Raw genomic sequence first — 27,314 nt, 5'->3', positions numbered from 1 at the left:
AAAAGATACAAAATGATTAAAAATAGATACAAAACCACCACAAAAAGATGTAAAATGACTAAAAAAAGATGCAAAACCACCACAAAAAGATGCAAAATGACTAAAAATAAATGCAAAACCACCACAAAAAGATGCAAAATGACTAAAAATAGATGCAAAACCATCACAAAAAGATGCAAAATGACTAAAAATAGATGCAAAACCACCACAAAAAGATGCAAAATGTGTAAAAATAGATGCAAAACCACCACAAAAAGATGCAAAATGTCTAAAAATAGATGCAAAACCACCACAAAAAGATGCAAAATGACTAAAAATAGATGCAAAACCACCACAAAAAGATGCAAAATGACTTAAAATAGATGCAAAACCAGCACAAAAAGATGCAAAATGACTAAAAATAGGTGCAAAACCACCACAAAAAGATGCAAAACGACTAAAAATAGATGCAAACCACCATAAAAAGATGCAAAATGAATAAAAATAGATGCAAAACCACCACAAAAGATACAAAATGATTAAAAATAGATACAAAACCACCACAAAAAGATGTAAAATGACTAAAAAAAGATGCAAAACCACCACAAAAAGATGCAAAATGACTAAAAATAAATGCAAAACCACCACAAAAAGATGCAAAATGACTAAAAATAGATGCAAAACCATCACAAAAAGATGCAAAATGACTAAAAATAGATGCAAAACCACCACAAAAAGATGCAAAATGTGTAAAAATAGATGCAAAACCACCACAAAAAGATGCAAAATGTCTAAAAATAGATGCAAAACCACCACAAAAAGATGCAAAATGACTAAAAATAGATGCAAAACCACCACAAAAAGATGCAAAATGACTAAAAATAGATGCAAAACCACCACAAAAAGATACAAAGTGACTATAAATAGATGCAAAACCACCACAAAAAGATGCAAAATGACTAAAAATAGATGCAAAACCACCACAAAAAGATGCAAAATGACTAAAAATAGATGCAAAATCACCACAAAAAGATGCAGAATGACTAAAAATAGATGTCCTGACCACACAGAGTGCTGCACTTCATTCACTTCCCCAGTGAAGTGTTTGTCATAAACTCACTCTTAGTGACTCATTACAAACTCATGCTGCCTTCAGGTGCTCTGGAAAAGACGGTTCTTTCCTCTTGTGAGCTGGAAATGACCAGTGCGTTGTGTTCAAGTGCGTTTGTTGTGGTAGTGAAATGAAAGATGGCGGAGCCACAGATCCTGACCTGTTACTTGGGGAAAAGCATTTGAAACTAATTCATCAGCTGCAGCAAAAAGAGGATTGATCCAAACCAAAGCAGTAAATAATGTGCTGTATTTTTATAGATCATGAAGAGTCGACTTCTGAAAGGACCAGAGAGAAAGCTCATGTTTCTGTTTTAGCTGCAGGACCTTGTTCTACACTAATCTGAAGCACATCATCTTCCCTTCCAGCTCCAAAACAGCGCTGTTGTAATAAAGTAGACTCTTGCGTTGTGCTCCGCCATGTTGAAAAGGTCAAAGGTCATCTCTGCAACTGGTGCGTCAAAGTCTTCTACGAGCGTCCCAGTGGAAATGACCACATGAGGGGGTGTTCATGTGCAATTTTCCCTTCAGCTTTTGGTATTTCACATGTTCCCATAGGACGTGAAGGCTCCAGTAGAGTCCAGCTTAAGAAAAAGATCTGGGTACGTCTTCTGTAGGAATGACGTCGCCTCACTTGGCCTGACGCTTGACGCACGCGGTTACATAAGGACCTGTGGGCTGATCGTCTGGAGCGTTTCTCTTCACGCAGGTAATCTGAGCGCGTCACTCAGGAGATGTGCAGAGGCTGAGAAGTGTTCAGGAAACATTCCTGTCATATTCCAGCCTGTCGAGCCTGAAACGCAGCATGCTTCAGGCGTGTCTGAAGGAAGGCTGAGAGCACGCCAGCTGCTGTTTGAACACATGGTTTCATTTGCTCTTCTTAGTGACAGGAAGTAAATATGAGTTGGTCCTGGGAAGCTGTGACATTACCTGTGACTTCAACCAATGAAACACACACATGCTGTACGTTCACAACCTTAAACCCACTTTTCTCCCTGAGGTCAGAAAGCCTGAAACACAAAACATGACGGGGAGAAAAGAGACGACTGATAGATGAAAAATAGATCCAAAACCACCACAGAAAATGCAAAATGACTAAAAATAGATGCAAAACCACTACAAAAAGATGCAAAATGACTAAAATAGATGAAACATGAGTTAAAATAGATGCAAAACCACCACAAAAAGATGCAAAATGACTAAAAATAGATGCAAACCACCACAAAAAGATGCAAAATGACTAAAAATAGATGCAAAACCACCACAGAAGATGCAAAATGACCAAAAATAGTTGCAAAATGACTAAAAATAGATGCAAAAACCACCTCAAGAAGATGCAAAATGACTAAAAATAGATGCAAAACCACCACAAAAAGATGCAAAATGACTAAAAATTGATGCAAAACCACCACAAGATGCAAAATGACTAAAATAGGTGCAAAACCACCCCAAAAAGTTGCAAAATGACTCGAAGTAGATGCAAACCCACCACAAAAAGATGCAAAATGACGAAAATAGATGCAAAACCACCACAAAAAGATGCAAAATGACTTAAAATAGATGCAAAACCACCACAAAAAAATGCAAAATGACTAAAAATAGATGCAAAACCATCAGAAAAATATGCAAAATGAATAAAAATAGATGCAAAACCATCAGAAAAAAATGCAAAATGAATAAAAATAGATGCAAAACCACCACAGAAGATGCAAAATGACTAAAAATAGATGCAAAACCACCACAAAAAGATGCATTAACCAGCTCTAACTGGGGGATCCTGAGGCGTTCCCAGGCCAGTGTGGAGATCTAATCTCTCCACCTGGTCCTGGGTCTTCCCCGAGGCCTCCTCCCAGCTGGACGTGCCTGGAACACCTCCCTAGGGAGGCGCCCAGGGTTCATCCTTACCAGATGATCCTGAACCACCTCAACTGGCTACTTTCAACACAAAGGAGCAGCGGCTCTACTCCGAGTTCCTCACGGATGCTGAACTTCTCCCCCTCTCTCTAAGGGAGACTCCAGACCCCCTCCTGAGGAAACACATTTCAGCCGCTTGGACCTGGACCTGGTTCTTTGGGTCCTGACCCAGCTTTCATGACCACAGCTCTCTATGTCAATCAGAACTGGTGTAGAGACGTGATGGTCAGGGAGAGTCTTTGTGCCCCGGACCTTGACCTTCTCTCTGTTTAGCTTAGGCCCTTTTGTTTACCAAGGGAATTCACTCAGTTGTTTGTCACACTGGTAAATATTCACCCCAAAGCTAATATGGATAATGCTGTTGGGGCTATCACTCGCAGAGGGCTACAGCTACAAGCTCTATCGCCAGACGCTCCTAGCTTCATTATGGGTGACTTTAATAACTGTAAACCAGGGAAACACCTGGGGAACTTTTACCAGTATGTGACGTGTGCGACTAGACTCACTAAGTGCCTGGATCTGTGTTATGGTTCCAGAAAAGGGGCTTATAAGTCCCTCCGGAGAGCTTCACTGGGTGAGTCAGACCACAACACTGTTTATTTGGTCCCGTCCTACAAACCGGTCCTGAAGAGACACAAACCGGAATGAAGATTAGTTCAGTTCAGTTCAGTTCAGTTTATTTTCAGACATTTCAGACAAAGACATTTCATGACAAACACAAAAAATAAATGTATAAGGTCTGAAAAAAGGGAACAGGCAGAAGCTAAAGCTGATAACGCCGACCCTTTAAAACACATAAACGTAGGCAGCTGCTACACACAGGTCAGAAAGAAAATGTCTAATAATGAATTTATTGCTGCTGTCAGCGAAACACAATCAACATATGTTTGAATCATGTTCCTCTTGAGCACAGTTTTAAAGTCAATTAATGTTCTGCAGTCTTTTAAATCTACGGCCAAATCATCCAAACATTCACTCCAACAACAGAAACACATGTTTGCATTTGTTCTAACACTGGGCTTTTTTAGCACGTCTCGCCCTCTCAGCAGATCGGTACTTTCCCTTTCCTGGAACAGGCTCTGGATCAAAATGGGGAATTGATTATTCTTTATTTTAAACATAAATTGTGCCGTTCGAAAGTAAACTAAGTCCTTAAACTTCAAGGCTTTTTTTCGGATGAAAAGTGTATTTGTGTGTTCCCTATATCCAGCTTTATTTATAAGTGGCATTGCCCTTTTTTGGATCAAACTGACTGGTTTGGTGTTAGTTAGACTTAGACTTAGACTAACTTTATTGTCATTCACACACATTTTCATGTATACAAACGAAATTCCGTTGCAAGGCTCCAGAAACCACCAAAAAATATACAATATAAAAAGTAAATATAAAATATAAAAGGAGGCAAGATATAGACATATCTACAACAAATAAAATATAAAATAAAATATAAAATAAAATAAAAAATAATATAGCATCTAAGTTGACAGAGTTGACAGCTGTTTGAAGTGAGTATTAGCAGCAGAATATTAAGTATAAATAATAAATAAACAGTGAACAGTGAATATAAACAGAGAGTAACAGAATGGAATGAGGTAGTGCATAGTGTCCAAGTGACGCAGTGTCCAGTAAAGTGACAAGTGAGTGTGTGTGTGTGTGTGTGTGTGTGTGGGGTGGGGGGGGTTATTTGGAGTTTAAAAGTCTTATTGCGTGGGGGATGAAGCTGTTGTGGAGTCTGGATGTTCTGCTCTTGAAGCTGCTGAACCTCTTACCAGAGGGCAGCAGGGAGAACAGAACATGATGGGGGTGAGAGGGGTCCTTGATGATGGACTCTGCCCTGGTCAGGCAGCGTCTGCGTGCAGTCTCGTGGATAGCAGGAAGAGCTGTACAGATGATACCCTCCGCTGTTCTCACCACTCTTTCTACACGTTTCCAGTCTGAGGCGTTGCAGGCCCCAGACCAGACAGAGATGCAGCTGGTTAAAATGCTCTCTATTGTCCCTTTGTAGAAGGTGGTGAGAATGGGAGGGGGAAGGAATGCTCTTCTCATCCGACGCAGAAAGTGCAGACGCTGCTGTGCTCTCTTCACGAGAGCAGAGGTGTGAAGGGACCAGGTCAAAGTGTCGGTGATCTGCACCCCCAGGAATCTGGTGCTACTGACCATACATAGTTTAGTGTGTGTGTCCCCACACCTCCAGACCATAGGTCATGTAGATTAGATCCGGTCTGGACGGAGGAGTGTGAAAGAACTTCTCTGGAGTCCTCAGTGTTTCTCAAATCATGTCTTTACTAAATACTGCATGCATACAGGAGAGACATCATACCAACAGCCGGGTCTCCAACCATCTCTGCCTGTCTTCAAGTCACTTCAACATTTATACAGTTACATCAAAGCTACTTACAGACACAAGGACATCAAAGTAACCAAAAACACCCTACCCAATGTTTATGACCCCAGTGGATGTTATCAGTGTTTTACGACCACCGAATGTCACCATTTGCAAACCCCCTGTGACTCCTATCCACAACCCCCCCAGCAGTCATTCACAGCTTGACTATTATGGGATTTACATCATAGATAAATAAAGAGTTACAAAAAAAAGTTAGGTCAATCTTTGGTTATTTCTCACAGGAGTCTATCGGACGTCTCCAGGATTGTTACGATTGCACGGACTGGGACTTGTTCAAAAAGTCGTGGATGAAATGACTGAGACGGTCTCTGATTATGTTACATTTTGTGAGGAGCTATGTATCCATAAAAAATCAATCTCCATTTCCCCTAACAATCAGCCATGGGTCTCAAAATCAGTCAAAAACGCTATCAACAAGAGGAACATCAGTGTAAATACAGGTGATATGGATTCATGTGAGGAGCTACAGAAGCACGTCAGGAAATCAATAAAACTTGCCAAGCAGCAAAATAAGGACAGGGTGGAGAACCTGTTCAGCACTGGCAGCGCACGCCCTGCATGGGAGGGGTTGAATTCCTCGCTGGGGACGCAGCCTCATAAGACAAACATCTCCTTAGATATGAAGTCTGATTACCACCTGGCAAATGAACTAAATATGTATTCAAACCGTTTGAATGACCATGATTTTAGCCATGAACATTTTGAGTCAAGAAGATGTTTTAGTGTGATTAAAGAGCTTTAAAGTAAAAGTGCGTCGTTTCAAACATCAGTGCAAATGAAGTCAAAGCAGTAAAAGTGAAGCTTGAATCATTCTGGTCTGATTCATTCACGTCCTTCTGGATTCACAGTCGCAACAAATCACTGATGAAATGATGTTTGTTTAAATGAGGCTTGAAACGCTCGTTTGGCTCCAGATGATGTTGTGAAATTGAATCGTCTTCTCACAAACGCTTCAAAGAAGACGATTGAATTATTATAGAAGAGGTGAAATCATTCAGAGCCGCTGTCAGTCGGCAAGAGTCAGAGAAATACGGAGCCGCCCCCAAAGACTGAGCTGCCAACAAGTGTTTTATAACTAAACACCGACGTGTTTTCAGACGTGGAGCGGGTTTGAACCGAGGCTTTGTTGTCAACGAGGAAACAAAGTGGCGCTCCTCTTCCTGGAGTGAACACAGCTTGATAACCCCTCCCTCCTCCTCCTGCTCTGAAACACAGCCAGCTCCACCCTGAACTCCACTTATTTCCTTGTTCCCTCCCCTTCAGATCTACACTTTGAAAATGGGTGGAACCAACATGGTGGTGACGTGCAGGAGCTGACAGGCCCCACTCACTGCACACACACATGTTGTTGAGATCAGAGCTCAGACTAGTTTCACTGCTGAGGAAGAGAAACTCACACAGGCGTTGGCACTGAGAGGTGAAATGGCGCAGAAAGGAGTTCAGCTGGACCGGGAAACCTTCTCTTGTTCCATCTGTCTGGATCTACTGAAGGACCCGGTGACTATTCCCTGTGGACACAGCTACTGCATGAACTGTATTAAAAGCCACTGGGATGAAGAGGAGGGGAAGAAAACACACAGCTGCCCTCAGTGCAGGCAGAGCTTCACACCGAGGCCTGCCCTGCTGAAAAACACCATGTTAGCAGTTTTAGTGGAGGAACTGAAGAAGACTGGACTCCAAGCTGCTCCTGATGATCACTGCTATGCTGGACCTGAGGATGTGGGATGTGATGTCTGCACTGGGAGGAAACTGAAGGCCCTAAAGTCCTGTCTCTTCTGTGTGGCCTCTTATTGTGAGAAACACCTGCAGCCTCATTTTGACTCAGTCCCATTCAAGAAACACAAGCTGGTGGAGCCCTCCAAGAAGCTGCAGGAGAACATCTGCTCCCGTCACGATGAGGTGATGAAGATGTTCTGCCGTACTGATCAGCAGTGTATCTGCTACCTCTGCTCTGTGGACGAACACAAAGGCCACGACACAGTCTCAGCTGCAGCAGAAAGGAGCCAGAGGCAGAGAGAGCTGGAGGGGAGTCGACTAAACATCCAGCAGAGGATCCAGGACAGAGAGAAAGATGTGAAGCTGCTTCAGCAGGAGGTGGAGGCCATCAACCGCTCTGCTGATAAAGCAGCGGACGACAGCGAGAAGAGCTTCAGCGAGCTGATCCGTCTCATGGAGAAAAGACGCTCCGATGTGAAGCAGCAGGTCAGATCCCAGCAGGAAACTGAAGTGAGTCGAGTCAAAGAGCTTCAGGAGGAGCTGGAGCAGGAGATCACTGAGCTGAAGAGGAAAGACGCTGAGCTGGAACAACTCTCACACACAGAGGATCACAACCAGTTTCTCCACAGCTACACCTCACTGTCTCCACTCACTGAATCTACATCCAGCTTCAAGATCCGTCCTCTGAGACACTTTGAGGACGTGACGGCGGCTGTGTCAGAAGTCACAGAGAAACTACAGGACGTCCTGAGAGAGAAATGGACAAACGTCTCACTGACTGGGACTGAAGTGGATGTTTTACTGTCAGATCCACGAGCAGAGCCCAAGACCAGAGCTGACTTCTTAAGATACTCACGTGAAATCACACTGGATCCAAACACAGCACACAAACAACTGTTATTATCTGAGGGGAACAGAAAAGCAACACGGATGAGAGAAGAACAGTCTTATTCTGATCACACAGACAGATTCATTTATTCTCAGGTCCTGAGTAGAGAGAGTCTGACTGGACGTTGGTACTGGGAGGTGGAGTGGAGAGGAGAAGTTGATGTAGCAGTCGCATACAAGAATATGAGCAGAGTAGAGAGATTTGGATTCAATGACAAATCTTGGATGTTAGAGTGTTACAACAACAGTTATAACTTTTATCACAACAAAGTCCAAACTCCCGTCTCAGGTCCTGGGTCCTCCAGAGTCGGAGTGTACCTGGATCACAGTGCAGGTGTTCTGTCCTTCTACAGCGTCTCTGAAACCATGACTCTCCTCCACAGAGTCCAGACCACATTCACTCAGCCTCTCTATGCTGGACTTTGTCTTTATTATGTAAACTCTGCTGCTGAGTTGTGTAAAGTCAAATAGACAGAAGTCATTTAATGGTTAAATCCTCAAACTTATTTCGTCTTCACGTTTGTCGCTGAGAGCTGATTTTTCTTTCCACGTCTCGGCTGCACACAGATCAGCTGTCACTCACACGTTGTGGGCGGGACTTTGACGTCTTGTCATTAAGTTGTGGTGTAAATGTTTGAGTGTCTTTAGGTGGCGCTCCTTCCTGCGTGTGTTCAGCCACGGAGCCTATCACTGCTCATGGGGATGGAAAAGGAAACGTGTGTGTGCTCTAAATGTCTGATGAATATCTGATTCTATGGATGCATTTGTATGTTGTTGTTTCTTTGTTTGTCACACGTACGAATGAGGCTCTGGGATTGATGCTAAAGTGTAATAATCCAGATTATAATGAGGGAGGAAATCCTGATTCTTCTCTGTTCCACAGCTGAGATTCTGCTCAAACATGTTGATTGTGTGGATGAAGTGTTCCTGAAATCATTGAGTCATTTCACTTTACTGATGGGACGTGTGAACAAACTGAAGCTTTATCAAGAAATAAACGCCAACACACTCTTTTCTCCTCTTTGTTGTTTCAATAACTTATAATCAGATAATGTTGGAATATAAACAGCTGCAAAAGAAACTAATGAAACATACTGTACAGTAATTATGCTCTTTCATTAGATATTTAATAAATAAATATAGACATCATTTAAAAATATGCCTATGAAATAAATAAATATGACTGCAAAATTAATCTTTAATTAAATAAATTAAATCCTGTTTAATTTCCCCTTTTATTCACTGATTATTTATTTTAATTATATTTTAAATTATTTATTAATTCATTTATTTTAATAATGTAGTAGCAGATTAAATTAGATGTTATTGTGCTAATTAATAAACATAATTGTTAAAGCTCATTAAACCAGATGTTCATGAATAAAGTGCTGAAATAAAAACATAAAAATAAAAAAACAACGCCCAGGTTTAATGTTTTGCTATTTCATTAAATATTCATTAAATAAATACAGATATACATAATTTAAAAATATGCCTATGAAATAAATAAAAATAAAAAGATGCAAAACCACCACAAAAAGATGCAAAATGACTAAAAATAGATGCAAAACCACCACAAAAAGATGCAAAATGACTAAAAATAGATGCAAAACCACCACAAAAAGATGCAAAATGACTAAAAATAGATGCAAAATTACCACAAAAAGATGCAAAATGTCTAAAAATAGATGCAAAACCACCACAAAAAGATGCAAAATGACTAAAAATAGATGCAAAACCACCACAAAAGATGCAAAATGTCTAAAAATAGATGCAAAACCATCACAAAAAGATGCAAAATGACTAAAAATAGATGCAAAATCACCACAAAAGATGCAAAATGACTCAAAATAGATGCAAAATTACCACAAAAAGATGCAAAATGTCTAAAAATAGATGCAAAACCACCACAAAAAGATGCAAAATGACTAAAAATAGATGCAAAACCACCACAAAAAGATGCAAAATGACTAAAAATAAATGCAAAACCACAAAAAGATGCAAAATGACTACAAATAGATGCAAAACCACCACAAAAATATGCAAAATGACTAAAAATAGATGCAAAACCACCACAAAAAGATGCAAAATGACTAAAAATAGATGCAAAACCACCACAAAAAGATGCAAAATTACTAAAAATAGATGCAAAACCACCACAAAAAGATGCAAAATGACTAAAAAAAGATGCAAAACCACAACAAGAAGATGCAAAATGACTAAAAATAGATGCAAAACCACCACAAAAAGATGCAAAATGACTAAAAACAAATGCAAAACCACAAAAAGATGCAAAATGACTACAAATAGATGCAAAACCACCACAAAAAGATGCAAAATGACTAAAAATAGATGCAAAACCACCACAAAAAGATGCAAAATGACTAAAAATAGATGCAAAACCACCACAAAAAGATGCAAAATTACTAAAAATAGATGCAAAACCACCACAAAAATATGCAAAATGACTAAAAACAGATGCAAAACCACCACAAAAAGATCCAAAATGACTAAAAATAGATGCAAAACCACCATAAAAAGATGCAAATTGACTAAAAATAGATGCAAATCCACCACAAAAAGATGCAAAATGACTAAAAATAGATGCAAAACCACCACAAAAAGATGTAAAATGACTAAAAATAGATGCAAAACCACCACAAAAAGATGCAAAATGACTGAAAACAGATGTCCAGACCACACAGAGTGCTGCACTTCATTCACTTCCCCAGTGAAGTGTTTGTCATAAACTCACTCTTAGTGACTCATTACAAACTCATGCTGCCTTCAGGTGCTCTGGAAAAGACGGTTCTTTCCTCTTGTGAGCTGGAAATGACCAGTGCGTTGTGTTCAAGTGCGTTTGTTGTGGTAGTGAAATGAAAGATGGCGGAGCCTCAGATCCTGACCTGTTACTTTGGGAAAAGCATTTGAAACTAATTCATCAGCTGCAGCAAAAAGAGGATTGATCCAAACCAAAGCAGTAAATAATGTGCTGTATTTTTATAGATCATGAAGAGTCGACTTCTGAAAGGACCAGAGAGAAAGCTCATGTTCCTGTTTTAGCTGCAGGACCTTGTTCTACACTAATCTGAAGCACATCATCTTCCCTTCCAGCTCCAAAACAGCGCTGTTGTAAAAAAGTAGACTCTTGCGTTGTGCTCCGCCATGTTGAAAAGGTCAAAGGTCATCTCTGCAACTGGTGTATCAAAGTCTTCTACGAGCGTCCCAGTGGAAATGACCACATGAGGGGGTGTTCATGTGCAATTTTCCCTTCAGCTTTTGGTATTTCACATGTTCCCATAGGACGTGAAGGCTCCAGTAGAGTCCAGCTTAAGGAAAAGATCTGGGTACGTCTTCTGTAGGAATGACGTCGCCTCACTTGGCCTGACGCTTGACGCACGCGGTTACATAAGGACCTGTGGGCTGATCGTCTGGAGCGTTTCTCTTCACGCAGGTAATCTGAGCGCGTCACTCAGGAGATGTGCAGAGGACGAGAAGTGTTCAGGAAACATTCCTGTCATATTCCAGCCTGTCGAGCCTGAAACGCAGCATGCTTCAGGCGTGTCTGAAGGAAGGCTGAGAGCACGCCAGCTGCTGTTTGAACACATGGTTTCATTTGCTCTTCTTAGTGACAGGAAGTAGATATGAGTTGGTCCTGGGAAGCTGTGACATTACCTGTGACTTCAACCAATGAAACACACACATGCTGTACGTTCACAACCTTAAAACCACTTTTCTCCCTGAGGTCAGAAAGCCTGAAACACAAAACATGACGGGAGAAAAGAGACTTCTAGATGAAAAATAGATGCAAAACCACCTCAAAAAGATGCAAAATGACTTAAAATAGATGCAAAACCACCACAAAAAGATGCAAAATTACTTAAAATAGATGCAAAACCATCACAAAAAGATGCAAAATTACTTAAAATAGATGCAAAACCATCACAAAAAGATGCAAAATTACTTAAAATAGATGCAAAACCACCTCAAGAAGATGCAAAATGACTAAAAATAGATGCAAAACCAACACAAAAAGATGCAAAATAGCTAAAAATAGATGCAAAACCACCACAAAAAGATGCAAAATTACTAAAAATAGATGCAAAACCATCAGAAAAAGATGCAAAATGAATAAAAATAGATGCATTAACCAGCTCTAACTGGGGGATCCTGAGGCGTTCCCAGGCCAGTGTGGCGATCTAATCTCTCCACCTGGTCCTGGGTCTTCCCCGAGGCCTCCTCCCAGCTGGACGTGCCTGGAACACCTCCCTAGGGAGGCGCCCAGGGTTCATCCTTACCAGATGATCCTGAACCACCTCAACTGGCTCCTTTCAACGCAAAGGAGCAGCGGCTCTACTCCGAGTTCCTCACGGATGCTGAACTTCTCCCCCTCTCTCTAAGGGAGACTCCAGACCCCCTCCTGAGGAAACACATTTCAGACGCTTGGACCTGGACCTGGTTCTTTGGGTCCTGACCCAGCTTTCATGACCACAGCTCTCTGTGTCAATCAGAACTGGTGTAGAGACGTGATGGTCAGGGAGAGTCTTTGTGCCCCGGACCTTGACCTTCTCTCTGTTTAGCTTAGGCCCTTTTGTTTACCAAGGGAATTCACTCAGTTGTTTGCCTGTGAATGTTCTCATTCGTCCAGGTCGTCGTTATCCTCAAAGCAATTTCAGTCAAAAACAACTGGACTGGTTGTTTGTCTAGGAAGACGTTTCACCTCCCATCCAAGAGGCTTCATCAGTTCATGTACGCATCTGACCAGGCTGGGACTGGTCCAACTAACTGGTGTGGAGATCCAGGTATTTAACCTCTCACAAGGCCGATGATGTCACTGAAACCCAAAACCGTTGGGTTAAGAATTTGTCGGACAGAGATCTTTCCCACCCAGAGAAGGAGGTCTTAGCCAAGGGCTTGAACTTTGCCATGACACCAAAAGAGGTACCCGTTGTGGAGTTGATTACGGCCACGGAATCAGCTATAAAGAAAAACAACCTTAATGGAACTGAGGCTGAACAGCTAAGGTTGAAAGTGTCAGCAGCGTTGTCCCAGGCTAAGGTCCCCCCATCCAACCTCACCATTGAGGAGAGAAAAGCAGTAACGGCACTGAGCAAAGACCACAGCATCACTATCCTTCCAGCAGACAAGGGTAGATGCACAGTTGTTCTCAATACAACTGATTATCAGGCAAAGATCTCTGCATTACTCAGTGACTCTAACACTTATGAAACTCTGAAACGAGACCCTACCAGCGGTTACAAAAAGAAGGTGATAGAATGTCTACAGCAACTACAAAAAGAAGGAGTCATTAGCAAACCACAGTATTACAGGCTTTACCCCCAGGACTCAACCCCCTGTTTATATGGACTCCCAAAAATCCATAAAGAAGGGGCCCCGCTCAGGCCCATTGTCAGCAGCATAAACTCGGTCACTTATAACATTGCCAAGCATGTTGCCAATATTCTGGCACCACTGGTGGGAAACACCCCACGCCACATCCAAAACTCCATGGACTTTGTGAACAAAGTCCGAGACCTAAAAATGGATCCAGATGAAACCATGGTGTCCTACGATGTGACTTCCTTGTTCACCTGTATTCCAACCATGGAGGCCTTGGCCACGGTAAGAGAGCGGCTCACACAGGACATTTCCTTACAAAACCGAACAAATCTCAAACCAGACCACATTTGCCAACTTCTGGATTTGTGCCTGAATACCACATATTTCCAGTTTAATGGCATTTTTTACAGACAGAAACACGGCTGTGCCATGGGTTCACCAGTGTCCCCGATTGTGGCAAATCTGTACATGGAGGAGGTAGAGGGCAAGGCATTGAACTCCTTTAAAGGAGTAACCCCAAGCCATTGGTTCAGATATGTGGACGACACATGGGTTAAGATCAAATCCAAAGAGGTGCAAACTTTTACTGAACATATCAACTCAGTGGACAGAAACATCAAGTTCACCAGAGAGGAAGTTAAAGACAACAGCTTGCCCTTCTTGGACTGTGACGTCCATATGGAGAATGACAGGAGCCTCCACATAGGGGTATACAGAAAACCCACTCACACGGATCAATATCTACTTTTCGACTCTCACCACCCTTTGGAACACAAGCTTGGCGTTATCAGAACACTGCAGCACAGAGCTGATAACGTACCCACTAGCTCACAGGCTCAAGGGGAAGAACGCAAGCACCTGAGAGGCGCCCTCACAACTTGTGGCTACCCCAGCTGGACCTTTGTTAAAACGGCAGCTGCCTCCAGAAAGAAAACCAAAGTGGTTGAGAAAGAAAAAGATAACAGGAGAAACAACATAGTCGTCCCGTATGTGGCTGGGGTATCGGAGAAACTCAGGAGGATTTTCAACAAACACTGCATCCCTGTGTATTTCAAACCCAGTAACACACTCAGACAGAGACTAGTACATCCGAAGGACAGAACACCACACCACCACAAAAGCAATCTGGTTTATGCTGTTAATGCAACGAGGAATGCAAAGATCTTTACATTGGAGAAACAAAACAACCACTGCATAAACGCATGGCCCAACACAGGAGAGCTAACTCCTCAGGCCTGGACTCGGCTGTCCACTTACACCTCAAGGAGAAAGCCCACTCCTTTGATGACAGCAATGTCCAAATCTTGGACAGAGAGGACAGATGGTTTGAAAGAGGAGTAAAAGAAGCCATCTATGTTAAAGTGGAGAAACCATCGCTAAACAGAGGAGGGGGTCTGAGACACCACTTATCTCCAATTTACAATGCCGCCCTTTCGTCCCTTCCCAGGAGATTCAACAATCTAACCTCAAAGGACAACTGTTCACACATGGCCCGGGTGACCCCAACGACTGTCGTTCAGACTCAATAGAGCACTAACGACGTCGAAACCAACTGCCCACCACCGACTGTCACTCTAACGACGGGCGTGGGCACTTGGAGCACAAAGGGTGTCAGTGACATCATCGGCCTTGTGAGAGGTTAAATACCTGGATCTCCACACCAGTTAGTTGGACCAGTCCCAGCCTGATCAGATGCGTACATGAACTGATGAAGCCTCTTGGATGAGAGGTGAAACATCTTCCTAGACAAACAACCAAGTCCAGTTGTTTTTGACTGAAATTGCTTTGAGGACACTCATATGTTTGTCACACTGGTAAATATTCACCCCAAAGCTAATATGGATAATGCTGTTGGGGCTATCACTCGCACAGGGCTACAGCTACAAGCTCTATCGCCAGACGCTCCTAGCTTCATTATGGGTGACTTTAATAACTGTAAACCAGGGAAACACCTGGGGAACTTTTACCAGTATGTGACATGTGCCACTAGACTTACTAAGTGCCTGGATCTGTGTTATGGTTCCAGAAAAGGGGCTTATAAGTCCCTCCGGAGAGCTTCACTGGGTGCGTCAGACCACAACACTGTTTATTTGGTCCCGTCCTACAAACCGGTCCTGAAGAGACACAAACCGGAATGAAGATTAGTTCAGTTCAGTTCAGTTCAGTTTATTTTCAGACATTTCAGACAAAGACATTTCAGACAAACACAAAAAATAAATGTATAAGGTCTGAAAAAAGGGAACAGGCAGGAGCTAAAGCTGATAACGCCGACCCTTTAAAACACATAAACGTAGGTCGCTGCTACACACAGGTCAGAAAGAAAATGTCTAATAATGAATTTATTGCTGCTGTCAGCGAAACACAATCAACATATGTTTGAATTATGTTCCTCTTGAGCACAGTTTTAAAGTAAATTAATGTTCTGCAGTCTTTTAAATCTACGGCCAAATCATCCAAACATTCACTCCAACAACAGAAACACATGTTTGCGTTTGTTCTAACACTGGGCTTTTTTAGCACGTCTCGCCCTCTCAGCAGATCGGTACTTTCCCTTTCCTGGAACAGGTTCTGGGTCAAAATGGGGAATTGATTATTCTTTATTTTAAACATAAATTGTGCCGTTCGAAAGTAAACTAAGTCCTTAAATTTCAAGGCTTTTTTTCGGATGAAAGGTGTATTTGTGTGTTCCCTATATCCAGCTTTATTTATCAGTGGCATTGCCCTTTTTCTGATCAAACTGACTGGTTTGGTGCTAGTTTGGTACGTGTGTCCCCACACCTCCAGACCATAGGTCATGTAGATTAGTTCCGGTCTGGACGGAGGAGTGTGAAAGAACTTCTCTGGAGTCCTCAGTGTTTCTCAAATCATGTCTTTACTAAATACTGCATGCATACAGGAGAGACATCATACCAACAGCCGGGTCTCCAACCATCTCTGCCTGTCTTCAAGTCACTTCAACATTTATACAGTTACATCAAAGCTCCTTACAGACACAAGGACATCAAAGTAACCAAAAACACCCTACCCACTGTTTATGACCCCAGTGGATGTTATCAGTGTTTTACGACCACTGAATGTCACCATTTGCAAACCCCCTGTGACTCCTATCCACAACCCCCCCAGCAGTCATTCACAGCTTGACTATTATGGGATTTACATCATAGATAAATAAAGAGTTACAAAAAAAAGTTAGGTCAATCTTTGGTTATTTCTCACAGGAGTCTATCGGACGTCTCCAGGATTGTTACGATTGCACGGACTGGGACTTGTTCAAAAAGTCGTGGATGAAATGACTGAGACGGTCTCTGATTATGTTACATTTTGTGAGGAGCTATGTATCCATAAAAAATCAATCTCCATTTTCCCTAACAATCAGCCATGGGTCTCAAAATCAGTCAAAAACGCTATCAATAAGAGGAACATCAGTGTTAATACAGGTGATATGGATTCATGTGAGGAGCTACAGAAGCACGTCAGGAAATCAATAAAACTTGCCAAGCAGCAAAATAAGGACAGGGTGGAGAACCTGTTCAGCACTGGCAGCGCACGCCCTGCATGGGAGGGGTTGAATTCCTCGCTGGGGACGCAGCCTCATAAGACAAACATCTCCTTAGATATGAAGTCTGATTACCACCTGGCAAATGAACTAAATATGTATTCAAACCGTTTCAGTGACCATGATTTTAACCATGAACATTTTGAGTCAAGAAGATGTTTTAGTGCGATTAAAGAGCTTTAAAGTAAAAGTGCGTCGTTTCAAACATCAGTGCAAATGCAGTCAAAGCAGTCAAAGTGAAGCTTGAATCATTCTGGTCTGATTCATTCACGTCCTTCTGGATTCACAGTCGCAACAAATCACTGATGAAATGATGTTTGTTTAAATGAGGCTTGAAACGCTCGTTTGGCTCCAGATGATGTTGTGAAATTGAATCGTCTTCTCACAAACGCTTCAAAGAAGACGATTGAATTATTATAGAAGAGGTGAAATCATTCAGAGCCGCTGTCAGTCGGCAAGAGTCAGAGAAATACGGAGCCGCCCCCACAGACTGAGCTGCCAACAAGTGTTTTATAACTAAACACCGGCGTGTTTTCAGACGTGGAGCGGGTTTGAACCGAGGCTTTGTTGTCAACGAGGAAACAAAGTGGCGCTCCTCTTCCTGGAGTGAACACAGCTTGATAACCCCTCCCTCCTCCTCCTGCTCTGAAACACAGCCAGCTCCACCCTGAACTCCACTTATTTCCTTGTTCCCTCCCCTTCAGATCTACACTTTGAAAATGGGTGGAACCAACATGGTGGTGACGTGCAGAAGCGGACAGGCCCCGCTCACTGCACACACACATGTTGTTGAGATCAGAGCTCAGACTAGTTTCACTGCTGAGGAAGAGAAACTCACACAGGCGTTGGCACTGAGAGGTGAAATGGCGCAGAAAGGAGTTCAGCTGGACCGGGAAACCTTCTCTTGTTCCATCTGTCTGGATCTACTGAAGGACCCGGTGACTATTCCCTGTGGACACAGCTACTGCATGAACTGTATTAAAAGCTACTGGGATGAAGAGGAGGGGAAGAAAACACACAGCTGCCCTCAGTGCAGGCAGAGCTTCACACCGAGGCCTGCCCTGCTGAAAAGCACCATGTTAGCAGTTTTAGTGGAGGAACTGAAGAAGACTGGACTCCAAGCTGCTCCTGATGATCACTGCTATGCTGGACCTGAGGATGTGGGATGTGATGTCTGCACTGGGAGGAAACTGAAGGCCCACAAGTCCTGTCTCTTCTGTGTGGCCTCTTATTGTGAGAAACACCTGCAGCCTCATTTTGACTCAGCCACTTTCAAGAAACACAAGCTGGTGGAGCCCTCCAAGAAGCTGCAGGAGAACATCTGCTCTCGTCACGATGAGGTGCTGAAGATGTTCTGCCGTACTGATCAGAAGTGTATCTGCCACCTCTGCCTTGATGACGAACACAAAGGCCACAACACAGTCTCAGCTGCAGCAGAAAGGAGCCAGAGGCAGAGAGCGCTGGAGGGGAGTCGACTAAACATCCAGCAGAGGATCCAGGACAGAGAGAAAGATGTGAAGCTGCTTCAGCAGGAGGTGGAGGCCATCAACCGCTCTGCTGATAAAGCAGCGGAGGACAGCGAGAAGAGCTTCAGCCAGCTGATCCGTCTCATGGAGAAAAGACGCTCCGATGTGAAGCAGCAGGTCAGATCCCAGCAGGAAACTGAAGTGAGTCGAGTCAAAGAGCTTCAGCAGGAGCTGGAGCAGGAGATCACTGAGCTGAAGAGGAAAGACGCTGCGCTGGAGCAACTCTCACACACAGAGGATCACAACCAGTTTCTCCACAGCTACACCTCACTGTCTCCACTCACTGAATCTACATCCAGCTTCAAGATCCGTCCTCTGAGACACTTTGAGGACGTGACGGCGGCTGTGTCAGAAGTCACAGAGAAACTACAGGACGTCCTGAGAGAGAAATGGACAAACGTCTCACTGACTGTGACTGAAGTGGATGTTTTACTGTCAGATCCACGAGCAGAGCCCAAGACCAGAGCTGACTTCTTAAGATACTCACGTGAAATCACACTGGACCCAAACACGGCACAGAAACATCTGTTATTATCTGAGGGGAACAGAAAAGCAACATGGATGAGTGAAGTACAGTCTTGTTCTGATCACACAGACAGATTCACTGGATATCCTCAGGTCCTGAGTAGAGAGAGTCTGACTGGACGTTGGTACTGGGAGGTGGAGTGGAGAGGAGATGTTGAAGTAGCAGTCGCATACAAGAATATGAGCAGAGCAGAGAGATTTGGCTTCAATGACAAATCTTGGATGTTATTTTGGTACAAAAACAGTTATTACTTTGATCACAACAAAGTCCACACTCTTGTCTCAGGTCCTCGGTCCTCCAGAGTCGGAGTGTACCTGGATCACAGTGCAGGTGTTCTGTCCTTCTACAGCGTCTCTGAAACCATGACTCTCCTCCACAGAGTCCAGACCACATTCACTCAGCCTCTCTATGCTGGACTTGGTCCTTATGGTGTAAACTCTGCTGCTGAGTTGTGTAAAGTCAAATAGTCAGAAGTCATTTAATGGTTAAATCCTCAAACTTATTTCGTCTCCACGTTTGTCGCTGAGAGCTGATTTTTCTTTCCACGTCTCGGCTGGACACAGATCAGCTGTCACTCACACGTTGTGGGCGGGACTTTGACGTCTTGTCATTAAGTTGTGGTGTAAATGTTTGAGTGTCTTTAGGTGGCGCTCCTTCCTGCGTGTGTTTAGCCACGGAGCCTATCACTGCTCATGGGGATGGAAAAGGAAACGTGTGTGTGCTCTAAATGTCTGATGAATATCTGATTCTATGGATGCATTTGTATGTTGTTGTTTCTTTGTTTGTCACACGTACGAATGAGGCTCTGGGATTGATGCTAAAGTGTAATAATCCAGATTATAATGAGGGAGGAAATCCTGATTCTTCTCTGTTCCACAGCTGAGATTCTGCTCAAACATGTTGATTGTGTGGATGAAGTGTTCCTGAAATCATTGAGTCATTTCACTTTACTGATGGGACGTGTGAACAAACTGAAGCTTTATCAAGAAATAAACGTCAACACACTCTTTTCTCCTCTTTGTTGTTTCAATAACATATAATCAGATAATGTTGGAATATAAACAGCTGCAAAAGAAACTAATGAAACATACTGTACAGTAATTATGCTCTTTCATTAGATATTTAATAAATAAATATAGACATCATTTAAAAATATGCCTATGAAATAAATAAATATGACTGCAAAATTAATATTTAATTAAATAAATAAAATCCTGTTTAATTTCCCCTTTTATTCACTAATTATTAATTTTAATTATATTTTTAAATTATTTATTAATTCATTTATTTTAATAATGTAGTAGCAGATTAAATTAGATGTTATTGTGATAATTAATAAACATAATTGTTAAAGCTCATTAAACCAGATGTTCATGAATAAAGTGCTGAAATAAAAACATAAAAAAACAGGTTTGATTTTTTTCTATTTCATTAAATATTCGATAATTAAATATAGATATAAAAAATTTAAAAATATGCCTATGAAATAAATAAAGATAGTAAAAAGATGCAAAACCACCACAAAAAGATGCAAAATGACATAAAATAGATGCAAAACCACCACAAAAAGATGCAAAATGACTAAAAATAGATGCAAAACCACCACAAAAAGATGCAAAATGACTAAAAATAGATGCAAAACCACCACAAAAAGATGCAAAATGACTAAAAATAGATGCAAAACCACCACAAAAAGATGCAAAATGACTAAAAATAGATGCAAAACCACCACAAAAAGATGCAAAATGACTAAAAATAGGTGCAAAACCACCACAAAAAGATGCAAAACGACTAAAAATAGATGCAAAACCACCATAAAAAGATACAAAATGACAAAAAATAGATGCAAAACCACCATAAAAAGATGCAAAATGAATAAAAATAGATGCAAAACCACCACAAAAGATGCAAAATGATTAAAAATAGATACAAAACCACCACAAAAAGATGTAAAATGACTAAAAAAAGATGCAAAACCACCACAAAAAGATGCAAAATGACTAAAAATAAATGCAAAACCACCACAAAAAGATGCAAAATGACTAAAAATAGATGCAAAACCATCACAAAAAGATGCAAAATGACTAAAAATAGATGCAAAACAACCACAAAAAGATGCAGAATGACTAAAAATAGATGCAAAACCACCACAAAAGATGCAAAATGACTCAAAATAGATGCAAAATTACCACAAAAAGATGCAAAATGACTAAAAATAGATGCAAAACCACCACAAAAAGATGCAAAATGACTAAAAATAGATGCAAAACCATCACAAAAAGATGCAAAATGACTAAAAATAGATGCAAAACAACCACAAAAAGATGCAGAATGACTAAAAATAGATGCAAAATTACCACAAAAGATGCAAAATGACTCAAAATAGATGCAAAATTACCACAAAAAGATGCAAAATGACTAAAAATAGATGCAAAACCACCACAAAAAGATGCAAAATGACTAAAAATAGATGCAAAACCACCACAAGAAGATGTAAAATGACTAAAAATTGATGCAAAACCACCACAAAAAGATGCAAAATGACTAAAAATAGATGCAAAACCACCACAAAAAGATGCAAAATGACTAAAAATAGATGCAAAACCACCACAGAAAGATGCAAAATGACGGAAAATAGATGCAAAACCACCACAAAAAGATGCAAAATGACTGAAAATAGATGCAAAACCACCACAAAAAGATGCAGAATGACTTAAAATAGATGTCCAGACCCCACAGAGTGCTGCACTGCATTCACTTCCCCAGTGAAGTGTTTGTCATAAACTCACTCTTAGTGACTCATTACAAACTCATGCTGCCTTCAGGTGCTCTGGAAAAGACGGTTCTTTCCTCTTGTGAGCTGGAAATGACCAGTGCGTTGTGTTCAAGTGCGTTTGTTGTGGTAGTGAAATGAAAGATGGCGGAGCCTCAGATCCTGACCTGTTACTTGGGGAAAAGCATTTGAAACTAATTCATCAGCTGCAGCAAAAAGAGGATTGATCCAAACCAAAGCAGTAAATAATGTGCTGTATTTTTATAGATCATGAAGAGTCGACTTCTGAAAGGACCAGAGAGAAAGCTCATGTTTCTGTTTTAGCTGCAGGACCTTGTTCTACACTAATCTGAAGCACATCATCTTCCCTTCCAGCTCCAAAACAGCGCTGTTGTATTAAAGTAGACTCTTGCGTTGTGCTCCGCCATGTTGAAAAGGTCAAAGGTCATCTCTGCAACTGGTGTATCAAAGTCTTCTACGAGCGTCCCAGTGGAAATGACCACATGAGGGGGTATTCATGTGCAATTTTCCCTTCAGCTTTTGGTATTTCACATGTTCCCATAGGACGTGAAGGCTCCAGTAGAGTCCAGCTTAAGGAAAAGATCTGGGTACGTCTTCTGTAGGAATGAAGTCGCCTCCCTTGGCCTGACGCTTGACGCACGCGGTTACATAAGGACCTGTGGGCTGATCGTCTGGAGCGTTTCTCTTCACGCAGGTAATCTGAGCGCGTCACTCAGGAGATGTGCAGAGGACGAGAAGTGTTCAGGAAACATTCCTGTCATATTCCAGCCTGTCGAGCCTGAAACGCAGCATGCTTCAGGCGTGTCTGAAGGAAGGCTGAGAGCACGCCAGCTGCTGTTTGAACACATGGTTTCATTTGCTCTTCTTAGTGACAGGAAGTAAATATGAGTTGGTCCTGGGAAGCTGTGACATTACCTGTGACTTCAACCAATGAAACACACACATGCTGTACGTTCACAACCTTAAACCCACTTTTCTCCCTGAGGTCAGAAAGCCTGAAACACAAAACATGACGGGGAGAAAAGAGACGACTGATAGATGAAAAATAGATGCAAAACCAACTCAAAAGATGCAAAATGACTAAAAATAGATGCAAAACCACCACAAAAAGATGCAAAATGACTAAAAATAGATGCAAAATGACTTAAAATAGATGCAAAATGACTAAAAATAGATGCAAAACCACCACACAAAGATGCAAAATGACTAAAAATAGATGCAAAACCACCACAAAAGATGCAAAATGACTAAAAATAGATGCAAAACCACCACAAAAAGATGCAAAATGACTAAAAATAGATGCAAAACCATCAGAAAAAGATGCAAAATGAATAAAAATAGATGCAAAACCAGAACAAAAAGATGCAAAATGACTAAAAATAGATGCAAAACCACTACAAAAAGATGCTAAATGACTAAAAATAGATGCAAAACCACCACAGAAGATGCAAAATGAATAAAAATAGATGCAAAACCTGAACAAAAAGATGCAAAATGACTGAAAATAGATGCAAAACCACCACAAAGATACAAAATGACTAAAAATAGATGCAAAACCATCACAAAAAGATGCAAAATGACTAAAAATAGATGCAAAACCACCACAAAAGATGCAAAATGACTCAAAATAGATGCAAAATTACCACAAAAAGATGCAAAATGTCTAAAAATAGATGCAAAACCACCACAAAAAGATGCAAAATGACTAAAAATAGATGCAAAACCACCACAAAAAGATGCAAAATGACTAAAAATAGATGCAAAACCACCACAAAAAGATGCAAAATGACTAAAAATAAATGCAAAACCACAAAAAGATGCAAAATGACTACAAATAGATGCAAAACCACCACAAAAATATGCAAAATGACTAAAAATAGATGCAAAACCACCACAAAAAGATGCAAAATGACTAAAAATAGATGCAAAACCACCACAAAAAGATGCAAAATTACTAAAAATAGATGCAAAACCACCACAAAAAGATGCAAAATGACTAAAAAAAGATGCAAAACCACAACAAGAAGATGCAAAATGACTAAAAATAGATGCAAAACCACCACAAAAAGATGCAAAATGACTAAAAACAAATGCAAAACCACAAAAAGATGCAAAATGACTACAAATAGATGCAAAACCACCACAAAAAGATGCAAAATGACTAAAAATAGATGCAAAACCACCACAAAAAGATGCAAAATTACTAAAAATAGATGCAAAACCACCACAAAAATATGCAAAATGACTAAAAACAGATGCAAAACCACCACAAAAAGATCCAAAATGACTAAAAATAGATGCAAAACCACCATAAAAAGATGCAAATTGACTAAAAATAGATGCAAATCCACCACAAAAAGATGCAAAATGAATAAAAATAGATGCAAAACCTGAACAAAAAGATGCAAAATGACTAAAAATAGATGCAAAACCACCACAAAAAGATGCATTAACCAGCTCTAACTGGGGGATCCTGAGGCGTTCCCAGGCCAGTGTGGAGTTCTAATCTCTCCACCTGGTCCTGGGTCTTCCCCGAGGCCTCCTCCCAGCTGGACGTGCCTGGAACACCTCCCTAGGGAGGCGCCCAGGGTTCATCCTTACCAGATGATCCTGAACCACCTCAACTGGCTCCTTTCAACACAAAGGAGCAGCGGCTCTACTCCGAGTTCCTCACGGATGCTGAACTTCTCCCCCTCTCTCTAAGGGAGACTCCAGACCCCCTCCTGAGGAAACACATTTCAGACGCTTGGACCTGGACCTGGTTCTTTGGGTCCTGACCCAGCTTTCATGACCACAGCTCTCTATGTCAATCAGAACTGGTGTAGAGACGTGATGGTCAGGGAGAGTCTTTGTGCCCCGGACCTTGAACTTCTCTCTGTTTAGCTTAGGCCCTTTTGTTTACCAAGGGAATTCACTCAGTTGTTTGTCACACTGGTAAATATTCACCCCAAAGCTAATATGGATAATGCTGTTGGGGCTATCACTCGCACAGGGCTACAGCTACAAGCTCTATCGCCAGACGCTCCTAGCTTCATTATGGGTGACTTTAATAACTGTAAACCAGGGAAACACCTGGGGAACTTTTACCAGTATGTGACGTGTGCGACTAGACTCACTAAGTGCCTGGATCTGTGTTATGGTTTCAGAAAAGGGGCTTATAAGTCCCTCCGGAGAGCTTCACTGGGTACGTCAGAGCACAACACTGTTTATTTGGTCCCGTCCTACAAACCGGTCCTGAAGAGACACAAACCGGAATGAAGATTAGTTCAGTTCAGTTCAGTTCAGTTTATTTTCAGACATTTCAGACAAAGACATTTCATGACAAACACAAAAAATAAATGTATAAGGTCTGAAAAAAGGGAACAGGCAGAAGCTAAAGCTGATAACGCCGACCCTTTAAAACACATAAACGTAGGTCGCTGCTACACACAGGTCAGAAAGAAAATGTCTAATAATGAATTTATTGCTGCTGTCAGCGAAACACAATCAACATATGTTTGAATCATGTTCCTCTTGAGCACAGTTTTAAAGTCAATTAATGTTCTGCAGTCTTTTAAATCTACGGCCAAATCATCCAAACATTCACTCCAACAACAGAAACACATGTTTGCGTTTGTTCTAACACTGGGCTTTTTTAGCACGTCTCGCCCTCTCAGCAGATCGGTACTTTCCCTTTCCTGGAACAGGTTCTGGATCAAAATGGGGAATTGATTATTCTTTATTTTAAACATAAATTGTGCCGTTTGAAAGTAAACTAAGTCCTTAAATTTCAAGGCTTTTTTTCGGATGAAAAGTGTATTTGTGTGTTCCCTATATCCAGCTTTATTTATAAGTGGCATTGCCCTTTTTTGGATCAAACTGACTGGTTTGGTGTTAGTTAGACTTAGACTTAGACTAACTTTATTGTCATTCACACACATTTTCATGTATACAAACGAAATTCCGTTGCAAGGCTCCAGAAACCACCAAAAAATATACAATATAAAAGGTAAATATAAAATATAAAAGGAGGCAAGATATAGACATATCTACAACAAATAAAATATAAAATAAAATATAAAATAAAATAAAAAATAATATAGCATCTAAGTTGACAGAGTTGACAGCTGTTTGAAGTGAGTATTAGCAGCAGAATATTAAGTATAAATAATAAATAAACAGTGAACAGTGAATATAAACAGAGAGTAACAGAATGGAATGAGGTAGTGCATAGTGTCCAGTAAAGTGACGAGTGTGTGTGTGTGTGTGTGTGTGTGGGGGGGGGGTTATTTGGAGTTTAAAAGTCTTATTGCGTGGGGGATGAAGCTGTTGTGGAGTCTGGATGTTCTGCTCTTGAAGCTGCTGAACCTCTTACCAGAGGGCAGCAGGGAGAACAGAACATGATGGGGGTGAGAGGGGTCCTTGATGATGGACTCTGCCCTGGTCAGGCAGCGTCTGCGTGCAGTCTCGTGGATAGCAGGAAGAGCTGTACAGATGATACCCTCCGCTGTTCTCACCACTCTTTCTACACGTTTCCAGTCTGAGGCGTTGCAGGCCCCAGACCAGACAGAGATGCAGCTGGTTAAAATGCTCTCTATTGTCCCTTTGTAGAAGGTGGTGAGAATGGGAGGGGGAAGGAATGCTCTTCTCATCCGACGCAGAAAGTGCAGACGCTGCTGTGCTCTCTTCACGAGAGCAGAGGTGTGAAGGGACCAGGTCAAAGTGTCGGTGATCTGCACCCCCAGGAATCTGGTGCTACTGACCATACATAGTTTAGTGTGTGTGTCCCCACACCTCCAGACCATAGGTCATGTAGATCAGTTCCGGTCTGGACGGAGGAGTGTGAAAGAACTTCTCTGGAGTCCTCAGTGTTTCTCAAATCATGTCTTTACTAAATACTGCATGCATACAGGAGAGACATCATACCAACAGCCGGGTCTCCAACCATCTCTGCCTGTCTTCAAGTCACTTCAACATTTATACAGTTACATCAAAGCTCCTTACAGACACAAGGACATCAAAGTAACCAAAAACACCCTACCCAATGTTTATGACCCCAGTGGATGTTATCAGTGTTTTACGACCACCGAATGTCACCATTTGCAAACCCCCTGTGACTCCTATCCACAACCCCCCCAGCAGTCATTCACAGCTTGACTATTATGGGATTTACATCATAGATAAATAAAGAGTTACAAAAAAAAGTTAGGTCAATCTTTGGTTATTTCTCACAGGGGTCTATCGGACGTCTCCAGGATTGTTACGATTGCACGGACTGGGACTTGTTCAAAAAGTCGTGGATGAAATGACTGAGACCGTCTCTGATTATGTTACATTTTGTGAGGAGCTATGTATCCATAAAAAATCAATCTCCATTTCCCCTAACAATCAGCCATGGGTCTCAAAATCAGTCAAAAACGCTATCAACAAGAGAAACATCAGTGTTAATACAGGTGATATGGATTCATGTGAGGAGCTACAGAAGCACGTCAGGAAATCAATAAAACTTGCCAAGCAGCAAAATAAGGACAGGGTGGAGAACCTGTTCAGCACTGGCAGCGCACGCCCTGCATGGGAGG

The 27,314-nt window shown here is 41.5% G+C and overlaps 2 protein-coding genes across 2 annotated transcripts; both read left to right on the top strand.

The window, feature by feature from the left end:
• Nucleotides 1-6,817: 6,817 nt before the first annotated feature.
• LOC310947424 (tripartite motif-containing protein 16-like) lies at nucleotides 6,818-8,485 on the top strand (the record flags this gene model as incomplete). The annotated part of the gene is made up of 1 exon (XM_083914213.1): nucleotides 6,818-8,485. The coding sequence occupies exon 1, from the start codon at nucleotides 6,833-6,835 to the stop codon at nucleotides 8,483-8,485; it is 1,653 nt and encodes a 550-aa protein (XP_083770339.1). The 5' UTR covers nucleotides 6,818-6,832.
• A 9,104-nt stretch (nucleotides 8,486-17,589) lies between these two features.
• Nucleotides 17,590-19,429, top strand: LOC310947391 (tripartite motif-containing protein 16-like; the record flags this gene model as incomplete). Its single annotated transcript, XM_083914181.1, has 1 exon — nucleotides 17,590-19,429. Exon 1 carries the CDS (start codon nucleotides 17,630-17,632, stop codon nucleotides 19,427-19,429), a length of 1,800 nt encoding a protein of 599 aa, XP_083770307.1. The 5' UTR covers nucleotides 17,590-17,629.
• Between the last annotated feature and the right edge of the window lie 7,885 nt (nucleotides 19,430-27,314).

This window comes from Echiichthys vipera (assembly GCF_963691815.1).
Source record: "Echiichthys vipera genome assembly, chromosome: 1".
NCBI classification, from domain to species: domain Eukaryota; kingdom Metazoa; phylum Chordata; class Actinopteri; order Perciformes; family Trachinidae; genus Echiichthys; species Echiichthys vipera.
The sequence above is the reverse complement of the archived record's forward strand: the minus strand, read 5'-3'. Positions and strand labels throughout refer to the sequence as shown.